Raw genomic sequence first — 22,159 nt, forward strand, 5'->3', positions numbered from 1 at the left:
ATATTTTTAGCATTTGTTTTGTTTCATTTTGAGATATAGGTATAATACATTAAACTGTGCTTATAACAACCCAGTAGAATTATTTACAAATAAAGCAGAGTATAAAGCTGGAGGATTGGAGATTACACTTATAACAGAAATAATGACTTGTTTGCTTATGCCAGTCTGTTATCTTTGTGCTGTGGCTACTAGAACAAAATAAATTGAGCATCATTAAATAGATTTGATACAAATAATAGTTGTTATTAGTCAATTACACCTTTCATTTTTAAAATCAGATTATAAGTTGTCAATTACACCTGGGAGTGAAATGATCATCTGAAGTAGACTTTCATTTTTTATTTTATTTTTTATTTTTTATTTTATTTTTTATTTTATTTTTACTTGGAGCCCCTGGTGGTCTAGTGGTAAAGGCGCGGCGCTGTCACCGCCGAGGCCTGGGTTCGATTCCTGGTCAGGGCCACTCCCGGGCCAGATGGAGCTCGTTAACCCTTAAATAGGCAATCCATCTACGTCCTAAGGACCTCGCTGCCACCGTCCAAGCTCGCTTGGCCCCGGCAGATGAACCTTAGGATTAAAGGGTGGGCTCAGTTCCGCGCACACTGTGTCTCACCTAAAAAATCCAATGCGCAGGCTGGAAGGTGTAAAGACCTTCCCCGGATCTTCACTCGCGAAGACTGGCCATTTATTATTACGTCAGCTGTGGCATGACTGTATTAACTGTTCAGTATGGAAGAAGTTCACATTGGGTCCTAAATGATGAGTTGGGCTTTAATTGTAGTTCAGAATCAATCTATTAATTATTAATTATTAATCTCCATTATTTAACCATTCATGAATTACATAAAAATTAGAATGCTTTTCCTTCTTGGTTTTGTTTTTTTTCTTTTTTACCATTGTATATCTCACAGTTGTTCCTTTGAAAGTTATATCAAGCTTTTACAGTTAAATAAAAAAGAGGAGTATGTTTCTTGGAGCTACAAAAAAAAACTTGCCTTCCCTCCATTCAGAAACAGAAAATGACAGATGACTTTCTGTGAGGAATGTTTTTATATAGGAAATATTTATTCAGAAAATTAATTTAAAAAACAAATACATTTATGCACCCTTAGACATGGACCTCTCCAGTATTGAAAATAGCACTCCTCGCTTATGTTCTACTAAGTCAAAGTAATAAATGTCAGATTTTTAGAAAACATAACTGATTTAAGAATAAACTATGCTGGATTAGATCAAAGATCCGTTTAGCCGTTTAGTAAATGTCCTGTCTCTGACAGTGGCCAGAAGCAGAGTAGTTGTTATATACTACTAGGGAACTTTTCCTGTTTCCCACAATCTGTAATTTGAGGTTTATTTAGTCAGAAAGTTCATTTGACCTGTTCTGTTTAGTGCTTTTGTTGTATTTTTCTTCTGTGACTAAATGTAGCTGCTTTGAACCTGTTGGTCAGTGTGGTGTCTTGTGGCGATGCATTCTCAATTTAATTGTAATCAGTGTAGACAATTTCCTTTTACTTATTTTAAATCTACTGACTTGCAGTTTCATTTTATACAGACAAGTCCTTGTTGTAAGAAAATAGCAAATAACACCTGTAGCTTACATTCTGTTGAAGATACTTCTGTTCTGTTTGTTTGGATATCAGACCTCCATTTACATTCTAATTGGCCTTCCATGCGAAATGTCCATATCCATTGTCTCTAAATCACATCTTCTCTCTAATGTCTGGATTCAGATTCATAAACAAACTTCAGAAGTGGTGAGACATGAGGGATCTCTTCTTTCACTGGACAACCAGAGGGACTTGATGGGCCATCCTCTCCAAAATCCCAGCAGAAAGTGATCTGCTCCTTCTGCCAGCTTATTTAGATAGAGGGGATCACGAAATTAAGACAAGGGGTTCTTAAGAAGTCCTCTTAACCACCCTGTTCTAATACAGAAGCAGGTGTAGACTGAGCAAGAGGTGCTTGACTGGTGAGTGAGCTAGATAGTTTTTCAAGAGCTAGAGAATTCCCAAAAGGTTACTTGGTTTATTGTGACTGCATTCTACCAAGCATCTCCAAGGATTAATTCTCTGACGTGCTGTGTTTATTGTGTATGTCTGATTTTTCTGCCTTAAACAGGAAAAGAGAAACAAGGAGCAGGATGCAGCTACCAGAGCATCTCATCCAGCCCTTACCTAGTACTTTCTGTCTTCAGAAGTCCCTTAGGAATATAGTGTAAGCCAGAGAAATTGTTCTGTGACTTTTGACTTTCCCAGAGTGTCCTGTATCTCTACCCTGTCACATCATGTACGTGTGGTCCCTTCCTGTGACAAAAGAAGGCTTGGGAAAAGCAGTGCTCCAGCTAATCTTTTCTTGCTGCCAGAAGAATTTTTTCCAGTCTGCTCTCTTTTGTCTGGATCAGAGGAGCCCCTAGAAGAGGGGGGCAGCCAGGAAGTATCCTCAGGCTGGATGAATCACCCTGTTGGATCCTTAGGAAAGAGTACGGATTTGTTAGCTTTGAGTGAGGCTCTGTGATTGCTTCTAGACTTGAAACATTCTGCAAAATAGTCTTTATGTTGACGCTAAGTTGATGACATTTTTATGTGTAAAAAGGTGGTTTTTTGTAAAGTTGAGGTTTGAGGAAAATTATTTTCTCTTCAGAGATCTACTCATTTCAAGTCTTAGTAAAAAAAGAAGATCTATAATTGCTTGTGCCCGAATAGACTAGGTAGATTCTGTAGAATGTTTAGCTGATTTTTCAGACATTTTGGAATTGATCTTGCCTGCACCTCAGGATATACTTAACTTCAAGCCTTATTTTCTGTTATTAGAACTACTAACTACTGTGTATTCAGAGCTGTCAGTTGTAGTTTGCAGTAGCAAATCATTTGAATATGATTTGTTTGTTAAAAATATATATTGTATAGAGAGTGCAGAGCAGACTCACTTTGGAATAATGTTTGCATTTCGTAATAGGGGAGAATGCAAAAATCTAGAAATGTCTAGGCCAGCTAATTCTGTGAAAGATTTCTTGCAAGATTGTCTTTTCCTAATGTGGCTTTTCAATATAATTACAAATACAATTAAGTTGACTGTTTTATTTAAGGTTGCTTCTATGATAGAATTTACTGGTTTACATAGACAGGTGATATGGCAGGTCAGCAAACAGTGCTGTTTGTCTATAGTGACTACATTTTCAGTGTCTGATAGGTTTTTATGGAAGCCATTTGGTGATCTCAACAACAAGTCTATTGTTTCATTACTATCAGATTCAGTGTGTTTGTGATTAAATCAGCAGAATGGAGAACACGAAGGGAGTGCTGTTCACTTTGCAATCATTTCCATCTGTTATAAATTTTTATCAGATGTTGGGAAACAGCAGGCAAAACTCAGAGCAAGTGTTTTATCCAGTTTCCAAGAAATGGTCATATATAGTTGGTGTATATTATGCTCTTAGTTTAATCTGTCAATTTAGTTGTTGAAAATATCTTATGATATACCTATATTAATAGGGTATATAGAAAGCTATTTCCATCAGTCCTCACATTATTTTCCTTTGAAGACTCTGATGCTAGTATAAATATTTTGTTACTTAGTAGTTATAAGCACTGATGACACTTACAGTAAAATAGAGAGTCGGGATGAGACTTGTAGAGGAAAATCTCCATTATGCATGTGCTGTTGTCTGAAGGGTCTTTGCCTCCATTGATGATGTAGGAATCTGCAATTAGAAAAGGCTGGCCAGTGGCCAGTACCATTTGCCTCAGAGAAGTGGGAGAGCAATCCATCAGCTGATTTACACTTCAAGGCATGAAGTATTCTATTTCTCCTGAAATTCATTTTTAGTGTTAACTGTTCTACATAGATGTCCCAGGTTTTCATGTAAGCGTCTGAAATACTTTTAATAATGTGAAGGTTTTTGCTCTAAAGAAATTGTCTGAAAAAAACTGGGTGGTCTCATCTGAAAAGTGAAAAATATTTTATCTTTTTTTTTTTAATTACTGATGTTTTACTGAGTGTCTCCCTGACCTAGATATTAAAAGTCTGCAGTATTTGTGTTTTACTACTCTTTCCCATGTTTCCTCTGTCTCATTTTCTTCTGAAATTAATAAGTCCATTTTTCTCTATATTCATGTCGGGGCAATTTTTCATGATGGGAATAATCTTTGTCATCCTTTCTGAAGTTTCCTCTGTTACTTTGTTGGCCATTTTGACATGGACTATCCAGTTTCATTTATAGTTGAGCAATACTGGCTGTGCCTTGTAGAGCCACTATACTATTTTTTGGTGTATTCTCCTTAATAAATGTGCATTTTGTCTTATTGTTTTCCACAACTACATAATATTAGACCTGTCACTAGTAAAGCTTAGAGGCTTTTCATTAACTCATTCTGTTACTTTATAGCTGTGTGAAGTGCACCAGGACTTCATTCTGCACAGTCTCCTTCAATTTTGTCATATAATTTAATTAGACTTTCTGAGAACCTGACTGTGGCTTTTTGCTCAATTTTCCAATCCTGAGTTAAGACCATGAGAAATCACCATGTTTTGTCTGGGCTTGGCTGAGTTCTTGATTTTGGATCCTGAAGACCCTGATTTTGGATCTTCTGGAAATGCAACTCACTCCATTTTTTCAGATTTGTTTAACCCAAAGTATTAACTTTGCTATATTGAAAGGTAATTGCTTATTCTTGTCTTAGTTTGGCTAATTTTTTTCACTGTGTACTTTGTTTTCATCCACTTCTCACTATTTACTCTGTCTTTTTAAATTGCTCATCATAAAGGTTTTTGAATGTTTAAATCTGCTCATCGTGTTGTCCTTTACTTGTTAATCCACACCTTCACCAACACATAGGAATGAAACTTCTAGATTAGCGAGGAAACAGAGACTCACTGTTCAAGATGATGTTTATTTTGTTTGTTATGAAAACAGCTCACCAGAATCTGTCATGACATTTACTGTGCAGTCCTTAGTCATCCCTTTTGTTCTTAAGGTACTGTGTTTGTGACTACCTGTTCACCCGATACAACATTGTTTTTCAGGTGATTTAGTGGAACAGCCATTCCTGAGTTCCTTCGCAAGGATGAACTCTGGAACTTTGTAACACTTTAGTTGGTTGTTATCTCCCCTTCTGACACCTCTGTCTATGGTCTTGTCTCATTTTAATGTCCAAATTTGATCAGGTTCTTGAAGAGTTATCTCCCTAGAATCTTCTTTTGAGAAAGCTTACACAAATCAATAATTTATCTTATCAGCAGTGATTTTGTTTTACTTTATTATTCCCTTTAATCCCATGTGATCTCTTCCTTCTTCTGTTTTCTTGTTTTACTTACTCATTTTAGCATTAAACCTTCAGCTGTTTACTTTTTAAAATTCATCATAGCCCCTTTTATACATCCTCTACCATATGACCTTCTACTGTCTATTCTAACAGCCTTAGTTGAGGTATACAGACAGAAAATTATTTAGTTTAATAACCCTTTAAAACTTGTTAGTCACACTACTTAATTCTTTGTCTTTCTGGTCTCCTTTTTTTTTTTGTGAGCTTTGCATTGCAACCAGTATTTTTGTTTTGTTTTCCTTTATACCTGTGCTACTTCTAAAGCATTTAGTACTTCTATCTAAGACATTAGAACTTGTTTGACTTTTCTGGTGAAACCACACTTCTAAACTTTCAGATGAAGTTGTGGATTTGCTTCCTCTAAGGTGGTAGAACAATGTAAGACAATGTAGATAAGAAAATATGAATAATAAAGAATTATTAGTGGCTAATAGAAAAACATGTTGAATTGGTTTACTAATAGATTCTGATGAACTAACCTGTCTTTAGATATTTCCTAAGCAAAAGTAACCTTGTTTCTAGGCTAAATTTTCATGATAAAATTTATTCTGGATTAATCTGAAGAAAATGGTTAAAACTAAGGAGAGGAAAATATAGAACAAGAACTGCAAAATAGGTAAGAAGTTGGTTAAAAGAGAACATAAGGTATTTTGAAAGCTGTTGTTTTGGGTCAAATTGATTGGATAGTTCTAATTTCAGGTTTTCAGTAATACTTTAAATATTAAAAAAAAAAGCCCACCAGAGTTTGTTGAAAGAAGCTTGTAAATTGTACGAAGTTAGAAAGTAACACAATGGGAATATCATCATAGAAAACTGGATAATCTCAAAAGCTCTAATGATAGAAATAGGGTGAAAGGGTCATAGGATCATGCAGTAAGGAATAAAACGAAGAATTCATCCCACTCAGAAGTGACAGAGGAGGAAGAAAACCTCTTCACTACAACATCTGTAAGTGACCAGTGCGGTGTGTTATTACAAAAACAAAAGAAGAAAACATGTTTTTATCAATCATTGAGCTAGGCACTTCCAATCCAGGTAGATATAGCATGGATCTGGATGAGAGATGCTATCAGTCTCCTCCACTTTTTCTATTTGTTTAACAGTTGTTAATTATCTTCCATTAAGCAAAGTTAGGTTTTTCTCTTAAACTGGGAAAATTTAGGGTCTCCTGGCTGTTCCAGAATCTGCTGTGAACATAGAAAGTTCAGATAGTGCATAAAATCAGCCTTAATATATGATATGTGATATATGATACGTGCTTTTATATATCCCTAATGCATACATCTGCATTTTCTGGCAGTGTAGCTGGTGGCTGAACAATGTAAGCAAAGAAAGTTTGTAGCGAAAGCTAATACCTTTTATTAAGCAAACTGTGGAAGAAAAATAAACTAGCTGAAGAAGAGCACGTGTCCTGAAACCTGTGGGTTGGGTTTTTTTCCCCCTACATCTGTCTTAGATGCCATAGTAAGATTTATTGCTTCTCCTTTAATATCTTCTTGCACAAGTTTATACTTCATGCTTAACCTACTGGCCCTGCGTGTTTTGCTGAGCTTCTCCTACTAAAGTAAAATGGCAATATTCTTCAGTCTCAGGCTGAGAATTCATTGCACGGAACTGAGATTGTTGACATACTGTGTAGCTTATAGTCTAGTATGCATAATTACAGTAAAATATAGTGCCAGTTCTCTGAAGCTTTTACTATGTGATGCACCTATTCACACTCAGGTTTATGGAAGTTAAAAGACAGTAGTGATTGTTCATATAGTCTTTAATAAACATGCCAGTCCCATTAGTTTTCATCACTGAAATCTTTCCATAATGCTAAGAAAAATACATAAATAATGGCAATTCATCCATATGCATTCAGTACAGAAGTTTTTCTGGTTTTTGGGTTTTTTTAAGAAAGAGTTAAACTACTAATTGTAAACTGTAATATACACATACAGATACTGTTAAAGTCAACAACAGCATTCATGTTACCCTCAGTATAAGCACAGGTGTCCATACAGGACCCAGTACATATAATTACAATTATTTCATCTACAAGTTTCCAATGTTAAGACCTGCTTCCATTTTTATATCATCGTCTTATGAGAGCTACAACTGCAATGCACCATTTCTGATTCCTACAGCAAAACCAGGCTGGCAGACAGACACGGCACATATTCCAAATTTGTAATTTTTATTTTCATATTTACAGTTCTAAAATTCTTGCAGTACCAGAAATGAACAGTAATGCAATCCAGACAAAAATAAGATTTTTGAACTCTAGAAAAGTCTTAAATCTACATGTCAAATGTGGAAATTTGCTATCCATTCAAAGAATTGCATGTTCACAAGATACCCCAAGAGGCAGAAGGGGGAATATCAGAAAAGACTTCAAATCATTGTAGACTCTGTAGAGTAGACATTTACGTCAATTCTTCCAGACATTCTGCAAATCAGTTGGTTGTGTGAAGACAACATTTCATGTTGTATCTTTTTATCGTTGGATTTCTCTGCTTAAAAATAGTATTTGAACTTGCAATTAGAATTCTCAAACAAAATACTGTGCATTTTTCAAGAGTATCTAGCAGAAACCAAAAGCTGTCATTTGAATAGGAATTATTCCTCATTGTCCCTGATATTGTTAAGGTGCCTCCTTGTCAGTTCTAGGATGACCTTTCCATATATATCATGGGTGCTAATGATATAATAGGCATTGAAAATTATCGTTAATAAATATAATAAAGAGAGCATGAAATATACTTTTAATGGAATTAGTACATTTGGGGAAAGAAATGCGACTGCCTGTAACAGGACAGAATTGAATCCAGGACTTCTTTCCAGGCTATTAACTTACACTATGAATTCATAATACTGTACTGTAGCTTGGTTTTTATTTGGTTTATCCAAGCTCATTAAAATCATCTATTGGTCTATGAAATTAACATGAGCAGTGTTAAAGTACATCAGTACTCATTTTATTTTATTAATATGTTAAAGGATTCTGCTCATGTGACAGTCTTGACATAGTTTTATTTTTTATAACACTTTAAAATTAGTTGCAAAATGAATAAGACTATTTTGGGTTGTTTTCCTTGTTCTGATGTACTTACTTGGAACGACACTTTCTAAATATCGTTACCATTTAAGGATAACCAGTTAGTAATTTTATGTTGATGATACTGAATGAGAAGACAGCAAAAGCAAATTAAAGGAAATTGCCTTTAAGAAAATGTAAGTAGTGTAACTATAATACCATAAAAGGAGGAAGAGAAATAACATGGTGTGCCATCAAAAATAATAATTTAATCATTAGTGCAGAAAACAGCACTTACCTGAATTAATTCTTGTTTCAACTACTATTTTTTTAGAAAAAATCCAGATCCAGTGATGCAGAATATACCATGATCTTTCAGTTGTTCAATCTCCTAACAGTTCCTCTGTTAAAAATTTGCATTTATCTGAGTGAATCCTCTGATTGTGAGGCTATCTGTATTGTTTCACCACCACCTAAATACTTAGGTTTTGAAAGAATATGTTTGTATCCACGTTAGTAAATGACTGTGTGCTAGGGTAACCTCAAGCAGTTTGGACCTCTCCAGGGGTATAGGTGGAGTCTAGAGAGGGAATAATGAATACTCTGAATTGTAGTGAAGTTTAGACTGGAGTTAGGGTAAATTAGGAAATACACAGAAAGCAAAGTTTTCTGGCATTTTGTGATTCACATATAGACATCAAGTGAATTTTAACATCTACTGAACTTTGTTTTCACTGAATGGGAAATATCTAAATTACAGTTTCAATATATGCAACAATTTTTCCCTAAATCACAGTTGAATAAGATATTATGCCTCTCTAAGTCTTATTTGTGTCTGCATATAATATATATATTGTTTGTTACAGATTTGGTATGCTTAAATAAATATAACCGTTTATGATTTATATATATACATGTATACAGGAGCATACAAGTACAAAGAGACTTATGTATGTATATAGAGAAGGAGGAGTGGTTTTGAGCTTTCGCAAAGCAAAGCAAGTATGATCATATGGTCACTTACACCAAAATCAGAATTACTGTTTAGTTATGTAATCAGTTCTCTTTTCTTTTGCCTACATGAAGTCATTAGAATATAGAAATTCTTTTTGAATTAAGTTACTTTGTCAGTTTAGAAGACCCTTAATTACTTTCAGAAAGTCAGCTTCAGTACATGGCACTTAGAAACAATTGTGTTAATTTAACTTAAAATATTTGACTAAATTTCCAACTGATTTTATTCTTTATGAACGAAGTATTAGTTCCTGATCAAAAATAAAATGTAAAAAATATTAGAAAGCTGAAGCATGGAATATTTGTCGTTAAGAAGATAACTGCAGAAGACCCTACTATTAAGATAAAAGTATATTGAAATATGAAGCTTTAGTTCTGGTACGAATGAAACCTAACAGATGGAAGAGCTCCTTTAGTAAAAAAGCTCTTAAGTGGATTTTGCCTGCACTTTATTCAAGTCAAAAATCAAGTGAGTTTGAATCAGTAGAATGGCTAAGGTACCAAAACTGTAACAACATTGTAATGAGGTTTTGGATCTACACTTGCTCACAGCTCATAGCTGAGAGCACAGTGGAGCAATCGTGTGCATGTTCACTTATGATTCAGACCCTTAGTGACAAACCAAGACAATAGTTTTGTTAACCTTTAGTCTTGCATGCAAGCCACTTCTTGCTATTACTTTTCATAGAGATGGAATCTTGATCCGCCAAAGTCTGCTTTTAGTAGGAAGATTAAGGTCAGGCAGTCTTCATCAGATTTTGTGTGGAGTTTGCCCAGCCATATGGGTATGTCTAGGTCCTTAGGGTATTTTAGCTTTATGTGACTTGTGACATTAATCTCTGAAACAGTCATAGACTTGGAGTTAAGAAACTTTTACTGTTTATGTATTGAAATAATTAATTAAAATAATCTTTTAACCTTGAGATCATAGAAAATGGAGGAAGGTTTTTCAGACCAATACTTCTGTGTTGTCTGAGGCCTGCTTTGCCATGAAGTACATACACTTGCAAAAAAGTCATGAAGATACTTTTCCTGCGTTGAAGCTAAGAAAAGGTACTGCTCAGCCATTAGGTGCAAGTGAAATTGTTTGATTATTCACTTTATTGCTGACTTAGAGATTACTAGTAAATAGTGTTCATGACTAAATCATAGAATTATAGAATGGGTGGGGTTGAAAGACACCTTTAAAGGTCATCTAGTGTACAGCCCCTGCAACAAGCAGGACATTTTCCACTAGATCAGGTTACTCAGAACCCCATACAACCTGACCTTAAATGAACCCGAGGGATGGGACATCTACATCATCTCTGGGCAGCTTATGCCAGTGTCTCACCACCCTCATCTTATAAAATGTCTTCCTTGTATCTAATCTGAATCTGCCGTCTTTGAATTCAAAACTATTACACCTTGTCCAATTGCAACAGACCCTGCAAAAAAGTCTGTCACTGTCTTTCTTATAAGCCCCCATTAAATATTGGAAAGCTGCAGTGAAGTGTCCCTGGAGCCTTCTATTTCCCAGGCTAAACAACCCCAACTCTCAGCCTCTCTTCGTAGGAGGAGAGGTTCTCCATCCCTTGGATCATCTTTCTGGTCCTCCTCTGGACATGCTCCAGCAGGTGCACGTTTCCTACACCAAGGAATTCACTGTTGGATGCAGCACTCCAGGTAGGGCCTCACCAAAGCAGAGTAGAGGGGCAGAATCCTCTCCCTCAACATGCTTACTAAGCTGCTTCTGTTGCAGCCCAGGATACAATTGGCTTTCTGGACTGTGAGCGCACATTGCTGGGTCATGTCCAGCTTTTCACCCACTAAAACCCTCAAGTTCTGCTTGGCAGGGCTGTTCTCAATCCTTTTACTCCCCAACCTGTATTAATACTGGGGATTGCTCTGACCCAAGTGCAGCACTATGCACTTTGCCTATTTAAAACTCCTGAGATTCACATGGATCCACTTGTCAACCTTGTCCAAGTCCTTCTAGATGGCATCCTGTCTTTCACGTGTATCAACTGTACCACTCAGCTTGGTGTCATTTGCAAACTTGTTTAGGGTGCATTCAATTTCACTATGTCACTCATCAAGATATTAAACAGTCCTACTCCCCATACAGACCCCTGAGGGACATCACCTGCCACTGATCTCCACCTGAGCAGTGAGCCATTGAACACCACTCTCTGGACGCAGCATTTCATTTAGTTTGTATAACTTAATTGGAAAATTAAAGACAGAATGGAATGGACAGAAGGAAAGATAGTAATTTTGCAGGGGTACACTAACTGAATGTTGAGTAAATTCACACTGTGATGGAGACATTCTGGTTTAAAAGAAATTTGAAATCAGTGAAAAAGAATATGTAAAATTAAAATGCAGATACCAAAAAGAAGTGCCAGGAGAATCAATGACATTGATGACATTACCATGGTGCTTAAATTAAGCAATGAAGCATTTCTTAAACAGTTTAAATTAAAAAGGGGAGGGGGAAACCCAAGAGTAGTTGCATTAAATAATTACCTATATTAAGATGTCATAGCATTATGTAGTAAATGAAAAATTATTCAGTAGGTATTTAAGTTCTGTGTATGTAAGATTGGAATAAAAATTTAAAAAGGGAGAAGTTGGGCAGCATCCTTTAAGATTAAACATTTTCAGATAACAGGCCTATCTAACTGAAATCTAAGAAATTCTATGAAAATAGAATGCTTTCTGCTCTAGTAGTGTTCATTTTTAATAAAAATTTGAGAACTATGAGAATTCAAAGAACAGAACTACTATTTGAGTCTAATCATAGTGAAAGGTATGAAGCAGAGAAATTAAGACAGGTTAGCATTGCTTCTCTCCTAACCAGGTATAACAGAATGCTTTGATGCTTTTTTGGTACACTCTTCAGAAAAAAAATTAATAAAGTTGAAATTAATGCTTGATAGTGTGATTTTGTAGGTAATAGGTAACTATGTTGCCTTTTGGGGAAACTGAAGGCAGGGGAAGATAAATGTTTAAAAAGTGGTGACTTTTTGATTTATAAAAATAACTGAGCTACTACAGTGTTTATAGTACAGAGAGATTTGTATCAAATGTTTACTTAAAGGCTACTGATATTCTTATTTTTATTTTTTTAAAGTCTTTATAATAGAGTACATGAGAACAGACTATTACAAATAATTTGTATGTAATTCCTAAGTTGGCACAATTGAATAAAAAAACCGTTTTAATATAACTAAATACAACTAAATGAAAGGTTTTACAGTTGGAAATCAGAAATGCAGGCTGCAGCTGCAAAACAGTACAACTGCTGAATGACATTTTGGAAAGAATTGACTTAAGAGGTGGATTTAGAATCACTGTGGAAAATAATGAGTGCCCAATGCAGTGATGACTTTATGTTCCTTTTCAAGTTACAAACCAAATACACCACCAGCAGAGTCCTACAAGAGTGCTGCAACCCATCAGTGTGTCTTATTCTGAAGTCTGTGTTCAAAAGGGTTGAGAAAGTACTGCAGGGAGTTCTGAAGTAGACAGAAGTGATTCAAGTTAGGAGAACATTCTTTCCTTTGAAAAGAAGTTTTGTAAAAGTATAAATTAGTCTGCTAAAGAAATTAGTCTGAATGGTGCCCACAGTTAACAGTGTAAAGGTGTTAATGGATAATGCATTCAGATAGTTTATGAGGAAAGCTGATGCCTTCACCATAGACATGTCTTTAGGGTGTAACTACATCTCAGCTTGAAGTTAGGACCTAAGTTCTCATATCTCCTAGATTCTGGAGTTCCTGTCAGTCCTGTCAAACTATTCACAGTGCTATCAAACCAAGCCAATGCTGAAACAGAAATTCAAATGGAATCCTAGGCTTGATTTCACTATAAGTTTTCTACATAAAACCATTTTATTGTTCTGAGTAGAATCTGAAAACTCTGGACTTATGAACAATTTATCTAGATCTTCTTCAGTCTTCTGCAGAGGAAGGTTTCACCTGCTCTGGAAGTAGCTCTCTATGTTGAGAGAGGGAGAGTGGCTTCCAGGTGGCAGGAAGTGGCAAGAAGAGGAAGAAGCAGGAAGTGAGAGGAAGAGGAGGGCCTTCAGTGTAACAGTGGAACCAGGGGGTTAGTGGGACAAGGATGGAGCAAAGAGAGCTAAGCCTTTGTAGCAACAGAAACTTTCCAGGGACAGCAGTAATCAACTACATAGTTGATTATGAACCAACAGCTATCTTATTAAATTTGAATGCAGATTTGCAGCATGCAAAAGCCTATGCCTCAAAGATGAAAGGGGCAGGTACAGACTGTGGTCCCTTACTAGGATTCTACTCTGCCTTAACAGTTTGACATTTTTCTGTTTACAAAGTCAGGAGTCGTTTCTAGTTCTGTTCCAGTAAATGAGTGTAGTCTGGCTTTCCTATCAGCCAGTTCTTATGGCTTCCTCTTTAGCATGAAGCCTTTTTGGATTGCCTCTTTTATCAACCTAATTTGGCAAAGTGAGCCTAGGAATAAAACCTTTGAGAAGTGTAGAGCCTACCTAGAAAACAAAGTCCTTTATTGACCTAGTACTGATCATAGAGAGGCTTGAAAAAAACATTTTGGAATTAGTCTCTCTAAGAACTAAAACCTTCAGTGTTCTGTACAAAAACCTGTTTCCATTGGGAAAAACAAGAAGATATGGAGCTGAATACTTGTCACTAGCTAGTTCATTGTTCATGCTGCAATAGCATTCAGATAACTAAGCAAAAGAACAAGTAGGTCCCTGTGACAGGAAAACTGATATGCTAGGCTCTGTTATTAAGTGTCATTTGCAACTCCCTCTGACTGTGTTGCTATCACTGTCTGGAACTCTAAATATTTTAAACATACCACTTTTATTGGCATGTCTTGTTCCTACCGTGCAACTTCTCTGTGAAAATTTTGCAGTATACTAGATTTGTGTTGTAATACAGTTGCTTTCCGTACTATTGCCAATTTCTAGAAAAGCAGTCGAGTCACCTGGAGTAAAAATGTCTCTTTATGTCCCTATGATTTTCTTCTCAGGATAGAAAAGTAGAACTGTAGTCCTATGAAAAAGCTGTTAATGTAGCTTAATGTGGCTTCTGCCATTCTGTTGAAAACAAAGACCTACTGCTGCAGTTGACAGTTTGAATAAATTTACAGTGGCGGTCTTCTTTTTCTAGTGCTTTTCACAAACTCTGTATTTGTGCATACATACAAAAGAAAATGAAATTAATCACCCACCAGTTCTAAGTCTTTCCTTAAAAAAGGCTGTTATGTTGTGAGTATTACAGATGAGAATTGAGGTACTTAAAACAACTGCAGGGAGATGCTTGCATGTTATGTTCCTGCATTGTAATATTTCTGCTGTTCATTGACTATGGTGAATACTATATCAACCAGACCTTAATTGAAAATGAAATGAAAAAAAATAGAAAGTGCAAAATACAGATTCTAACACCAGGAAATTCAAAGCAGTTATCAGTTCTTTTCCACAGGTAACCAGATGGGCACAAATAGGTATGAGATGAAATTCTATTTAAAACGAATTTACAAAAGAGCTTTTTTGCATTGAGTGAGGTCAAGAAGTAGTTGCCAGGAGACATGGAGTCTCCATTTCTGGATATTCAAAACCTGACTAACCAGTGCTCTCAGCACTTTGGCCCTGCTTTGAATAAGGAAGCTGGACTGGCTTATCTTCAGAGGTCCCTTGCAATTCTATGAAGACAAATATTTGATCTGATATTGGCACAATGACTTGCAAATTTTATTTTCTTTTTTCTAGTGTTTTATCACCTGAGATTTTTGTAAAATTTGTAACATTAAATTAATTTTCATACCTAGTAATATATCATTTCATATCTTTGTCACTTAACACTACATTGCTTCTCCAATCCAGGATGCTAAGATTAATTACTTCAGTGAACAGAGTTTTATAACATGTATAATATTTATTTGGCAATGCCTGTGTTTCAAATTCTCTTTGTGTGGTTCTCATGGTTAAATATTAAATTATTTAAAGTAAATTTCAGATGGGGATTCCTCATTTTATTATTAATTTCTTTGACATATTTCTTAATTTCTTATGGGGTCTTAAAATAAGATGTCTGTTATTGTTCATTTGTTGTCTCTTCTAATGAAAATATGAACTTTCTTAGGTCCTAATTGATTTTTAAGCTATGTTCTTAACATCAGTGAGTCAGTACCTTCCATTTGTTTATGTCAAAGACCTACTGCGCATTAACTTTGATTCCATTTCTTCTGAGTGGCTGTACATTCCCAGAAGGTTATATTCATATAAATATTTCTCTTTCCAGTGAGGACCTACGGAAAGAAGTGCGACAGCTGAAACGTGAACTGCTGGAAGCAAAGCAGAAAAAAGAAGAAAGAGCTTTAAAACCCAAAGAGAAAGAAGGTAAGGGTTTTGTGTAGATCTCCAGTTAACATTCCAGTCTTAAAATTTTTTTTAGTTTTGTGGTTTATGTGGATAAATGTGGGCGTTCTATTATTGAAATGTAGATTCTTTTCTTTCCTTAAGAATGGTAGTAATGTAATGATGCCATGTAAGAATAAAGTAATGATACAGTATAAGAATATTGTACAGGTAGCATTCATTCTTTCAAATGAGGTAGTATTTCTCCTTCCAATGTCCTTTAGTTACATCTGTGCTGTGACTTCTGACTTGGAAGGTCTTCTTGACATTCTGACTTGGAAAGGTACTTAAATGCAGATGGTTAACTTTGAACTCAAAGCTACTGACTTCAAACTTTTATGTATTTTATGACAGCAGTGGAACTCAAATTCAGAAAGTCATTACCATATATTCCCTAAACCTTAGCAAAATGGGATCTTCAGCAGCCCACTTCATTATTAGGCAGATTTTATATTCTGTTTCTTTCTAAACGTGCATAAATTGTTATGTTTATAATAGTATGTAAAGTGCACATTTTAGTCCAGGTGGATGTAACACTCTTTATTAGCTGAACTGAAGAAACAGGAAAGAGTGGGGTTTAAAAACTCAAGTTGCAAATTGTACATGAAATCTGGCACCAACTAGTACAAGTTGGTGACTGAAAAAGTTCTAGGAATCCTGCACAATCACTGATTGAATATAAGCTCTCATTGGCAAGATAATGAATGGTGTCACTGGCCATGTAAAAAAAGAACTGCGAGTAGAAGTATAGAGGAGGTAAAGACTAGTCCTTATGTGCATATATGATAAATTATCTTGAACAGTGCCATATACACCAGTTCTTACACTACTTCTTAAATCTTATCCCGATTCCAAGCCAGTTAAGTTAGAGGACTTGGTAATTTAAAGAAAACCATCTTTACAGTGACAGACTAAAGTAATACTTGGGCAATACTCGTAGTTACTATTATGGTACAGTTTGCAAGGCTGCCTTTTATTCAAGCAAAGCCCTTATATACCAGGGTTGCTGGAGGTTTTATACTTTCTTTGAAATAAATAGCAAGTAGGAGATAAACCTGTTGAAAATCTGTAGGTAACAGGTAATGCTGAAAATAATCTTGAATGATCTTGGTTTTCCTTTTCGTTAGAGGAAGGAATCTGTTCTAGTAGCTGTTGAGAGAGATAGATGGCAGGAAAGAACCTATTCAACTAGTTATTGGAGAACCTAACTAAAAATTCTAAAAATAAACGTTCTAAAATTTAAGGCAAAATTAAAAAGACATTAAATGAGATGCAAGTGGTGAAGGATAAAATAATCAATGAAAATATAGTAAAAGATATTTCAGGTTTGTACTAGAAAACAAACTGAACATGAATTTTCATCATGATGTGGCTGCCACTGTATGATTCTTGCTACAAATGCCTTAACTGTAAAAGTGCAGTTCTAAGTATTGTACCACCAAAAAAAGATAATGAACTGGGTGAAATGGATGAATTGGATAAAAATGAACAAAGCCACCAAGACTAGCAGAACACTATGCAAACTAATTTATTAGGAGATACTTGAAGATATGTGTAATTTAGGGAGTAGGATGGAAGGGTGGAATCTTAAATGCTTAAAGAGATTAAGTGAAATGAATGAAGCATGCCTTTACTGTGAAACAGAATTTACAGCTGAAGAATAATAGAATAGACTTTAGAAACACTTTACCTTGAATACAGTGAACTCTAACATCAGTAGAATTTTTGTACCAAGTAAGTAATTTTGCCCCTAAGTTAAAAGAAGTTAGTATATCTCACTTAGTTCACTTAGTCGTTTTGTATTTACTGGCCTGAATATTCTTCAGTGCCATAAAGCTATTGGCATGCAAGACAGTCTGCTAAAAGTATAATAGTTTACGTATTCCACATTAGCTTACATATAAGAAATTGCATATATTTAAAACATACTGCTATCAGGAAATTAATGTGTATGTAGCAGGAGATTTTTCCATTTCTCTGCCTGTCCTCTTGGGCAATGTGGGATGGAGAGTGAGTTGTGTTGTGCTGTATCAGGTATGTCTGTGCAGATGGTGCAGACACTTGCAGTATGTCTGCCTGTGCTTTGGGCTGGCTGCATTAGTAAAAAATGGTAGTTCAGAGGCTATGTAACCACATTATGATGATTCTGTGCTTGATTGAAAAACATTGCATCTAAGCCAAGACTTGCAACCATAGTGGGAGAAATTCACTGAAGACTACAGAACTGTGAGAATAAGTCTTAGGTCATACTGGACTTGATGCAGGATCGGGTCTAATTCTGGAGGATTCTAATGAACTGGTGGCAGCATGACACATCTATTTTAAGTTCACTGGCAGATCTTTATTAGTATTGGCATCACATTTAGTATCACTTCTTCAAATTGTTCATCTTACATATTATACCTACCTAATATTTTTCTGTATTCAGAGACTAGAGTAATTAAAAAAGACTAAGGAGTGAAAATTTAAGTGTTTACATTGTTTCAAGAGGTCAGAGAAAAAAAAATTCCCTCCATATATGTTTGATTATAACCAGCCTTCCAGTTTGTGAATAGTATTATTGACTATGCCAGACTGCTGTCAAGACTTTACTTTAAATAAGATCCTTTTCTTTTATGTGACATTTGTTGTAGTGATGCCAGAAATTACATCAAACACTACAATTTGAGTGCTGAATTACTTCAACCTTTTTAAGTACTTGGTCAAATATTTGAAAAAGATACACTTTTCAAAGTTCTGCAGTGTAAACCTGTGAATATACTTCGGTGAAATTTGCTTTAGACAAATAATGTCTACCCAGATGTTTAACTATATATTGGTTTTAAAGCCGTGGGAGTATTTAAGAAGTAGTATTTTAGGTTTTCGTGTTAGAATTTTTTTGTAAATGGTCTGATATTTTGTGGATGATGAAATTTAATTGTCACACTTGGGAAAACAGAAAAGCTACAAAACAGTCTGAGCAGAGAAACCTAACAACCAATGTAAAAACCAACATTCAAGTGTAAGAGTTCTACTGAGGCATGCTGTATTTTCTGTTTTGTTTTTAATTGTAATATGGTAAGCAAATTATTTAAGTGTTAAGAAAATTTTCAAAATCAAGTGAGGATGCCAATGTAAGATTATGTTTTATTTCTGTTTTATTATTACGTTTGAGTACTGTCAGGGGCACTCAAAGATTTAATCTCAGTCTTACACAGAAAGATGTCTTCTTAAAGTCTGAAACTTTTAACAGAATTTTGTACCCTGAAGAACATTGTGAACACAACAACATTCAAATTTAGGTGGTTTGGGAACTTCACAGCATAAATATAATAAGTATGGAGATTTTTTTAGTATATCCAGTATAGTTGCATTGTATCAAAATAGCCATCTTAGACATGTGACTTTTGCAAAACTTTTCTTCCACTATTTACAACTTTTTTTCTTTCAATTTCATTAAATAATACTGAGCATTCCCTATTCAGTTTCTTCCTTGCTAAAGAGAGTACCTTTTTCCTCATGTCTCTCTGTCTTTAGAAGAAGACAAAACCTCACTGTAAGCCGGCTTTGATTTTAGTAGTAATCTTAAGCATGTACTCAAAATCTGCTGACATTCAAAAATTAACTGCATTTTAGACTAGGACTCTATACATAAAAGCTACCAAAGTTCAGAAACATTTTCTAGAAACTTGCAGTTCACACTGTTTTACAGATCTTCTCTGCTCTTTTGAATAAGAGTTTTGAAGCTCTAGGATTTACTTCTAAAATTTTATTATTTACATTGTCTAAATGAACTAGTAAGTTTGTTCTAGAACTGTTACTTTTTTTCACTGTAGCAAACTGAAAATCCAGTAATCAGTCCAATCCTGAAAACTCATTCTGTAAGCAAATCTATTCAGTTGTTCACAGTTGCTAAATATTTCCTGACTCTGACCTTAGTTGTTGGCAAACTGTGTCTCTTCAGGATCAACCAGAGCTGTAGCAACAGTAGCTGAGCATTTCTTGAAGGTGAAAAGAAAAACCCAAGTAGAAATAGTCCTAAACAAAAATATATGGGAGAGTATGTTATAAATTCTTTCAAGCATAAAATTATATTGTATATTCATATACATAGTATTTAAAGCTGTAAGAAAATTTTTTGCTGAATTCTGGAAGAAGTGTGTTATTTGTCATGGATATTAATTATAGAAAGTGATTCTAAGTTCTCCATTTGTCACTTCTGATAGGAATTCCATTTTAATTCCCGAAATGTTAAGGCATATCAGAATTTCTTGTGTAATTCATAAGGGATTCATTTGCTTTGGAACAAAAACAGCTTCTCTTTTCAAGATTTCAGTGTTATTAAGATTTTTTATATCAGTACTACATACCTCCATAATTCCAGAAGAATGCAATGTCAACTGAATATTGATGAGCTGAAAGTGGAATATAATGCACAAATAAAGGAATGTGTTTTAGGCCTCTTATTTTAATTCACTGAAACCTTCATCATAACTTCTATCACTCTGAACAAGGAGTTTTTAAGGGTTTTTTCAGGTTTTTGGTTTTTCCCTTTGGTATTTAGTCTAGCTATGCCACATATTTCTTGACATTTCTGTCCGGTAGGTCTTTTATCATATAAAATGTGTCAAGTTGCTAAAGTATGCATTTGAAATGTATGGGTCCACCCCATTTAAAACATACACAAACCTTGCTAAATAATCTGGGATGCCTTTTGTTATAGATATCTTTGTACACTCTTGATACTCTTCTGTTGTTATCTTACCTCGATTCTGCATAAACCCATGATTACATACGCAAAGTGCATTACAAGAGTTAATGGGTATATTTTTGTGTAGTTCAGCATATAAGGAATGTTTCGTAATGTAAGGTGGTTAAAATCTTCATGCTTTCTTATAATCAAGAAAAAACATAAATGAAAATTCTTTCACTGATCTTTGTCAGCACTACAGGCTCTTTCTCTTTTACTGGTGACATTAAACCTTCATAATCAGCATGTATTTTTCTCTGTCACAGTATGTATTGTTTCTACCCTTCAGAAGATTAGTGTGTTTCTGACAATACTTTCAGCAAACCAAACTCCTTCTTTTTCTAACAAATGTTTTATAAGCAGCTTCATTATCTCTTTCTTAAACATGAAAAAAAAATGCAGATTTTATAACAGATTCTAATTACAAGGGCAGTAATTATTACAAGGTTTGTCAAAAAAAGTTAGCGCTGTGGAAAATTTTATGCACGCTGTCAGACATACATTTGTGTCAAATTGTACCTTATCTGTGACACAGGTGGTGGACTTGCTAAGGCAAAGTTACCCCACCTGCGGTGCTAGAAATGGATCTCAGTCATTGAGGGCAGTATGCAGTGTTAAGCAGTGATCATGCTTTTCAGGCAGCTGAACTAGAATTCATATTTCTTGATTTCCCTAAAGTGGAAGATAAAATTGCAGTTTCCAAAATAGAGCATTTTCTGATGCAACTTCCATTGAGTGTTTATTATGCTGTTAAGTTTTACAGGTGCTTTAGGAATTAGGCTTAAAACTATCAAGCTTTCTCTTCTGCTTCATCTCTTATTAGGGATTGATCCATCCCTAAGCCATCCCTAAACATCATTTCAGTTCTATGTTTTTGGGTCTAGTTCTATCTTTGTTATATTTCTGCAGTTTTGTAGTTAAAGACTGACGTAATTTGAACTGTTACTAATTTAAGTGAGAGCAAAATAAATTCTTCTGTATTTTTTTAAAAATCACTCTCTTCCTTTCAGGTTTAAAGACCTCAGAATCTCCTCCTTAGTTTCAGGCTATCATTGTAAACCATATCCTAAACCCAAAGTTTTATGTGAGATTACAGCATTGGGTTGGCATGTGTTCCTCCTTAAAGGAATAATTTCAGGATAGAAGAACCTATCTGAAAGAAAATAAATTACTTAAATGATAAAGTTTTTGTCACAGTAAGATGAGGGGTCTCTTGGTAGTAACTCAAGCCAGCTGAGGTAAGTAGTAAAGTACTTACAAATTCTGTTGAAAGTAGAGTGAAATGTATTTTCAATAAGGAGGTTATCTTTTTCTTTTTTTCTTTTTCCTCGCCTTCCTTACTGATAGAATGTACACAGCAACTTGTTCTAACTAAAGGAAAAGTTACACTGTGGTGAAATGGTTCTAGGGCACAAGTATGCAAGATCCCTTTAACTTAAACTATCATCTTCTGCATCTTGCAATACCTAAGTTTAATTTAGTTGTTTTCACTTCTGTATATCCATGTCATGTTTTGTTAATTTTTGTCTAAAAAATCCTCTTATGTTAAGGAGATTATTACCAAAGTCACGATCCTTATACTTTTCCTGAATCAGCAAACTGGAGCTAAATTTGCCAAGCTTCATATGAATGTCAAGTCCATCATACATTGGTGTAGTTTCTCTTTTTTTTAA

At 35.0% G+C, this 22,159-nt stretch overlaps 1 protein-coding gene across 1 annotated transcript in view; it reads left to right on the forward strand.

The window, feature by feature from the left end:
- Positions 1-22,159, forward strand: part of CWC27 (CWC27 spliceosome associated cyclophilin) — a 98,842-nt gene that overhangs the window by 55,176 nt on the left and 21,507 nt on the right. Inside the window, exon 11 of the mRNA XM_050330096.1 lies at positions 15,642-15,739. Within this exon, the coding sequence (XP_050186053.1) occupies positions 15,642-15,739 (98 nt within the window). The remainder of the gene's footprint in view (positions 1-15,641; positions 15,740-22,159) is intronic.

The sequence above is a fragment of the Myiozetetes cayanensis genome, unplaced genomic scaffold (assembly GCF_022539395.1).
Source record: "Myiozetetes cayanensis isolate MyiCay16 unplaced genomic scaffold, myiCay2020 scf4, whole genome shotgun sequence".
In the NCBI taxonomy this organism is placed as follows: Eukaryota; Metazoa; Chordata; class Aves; order Passeriformes; family Tyrannidae; genus Myiozetetes; species Myiozetetes cayanensis.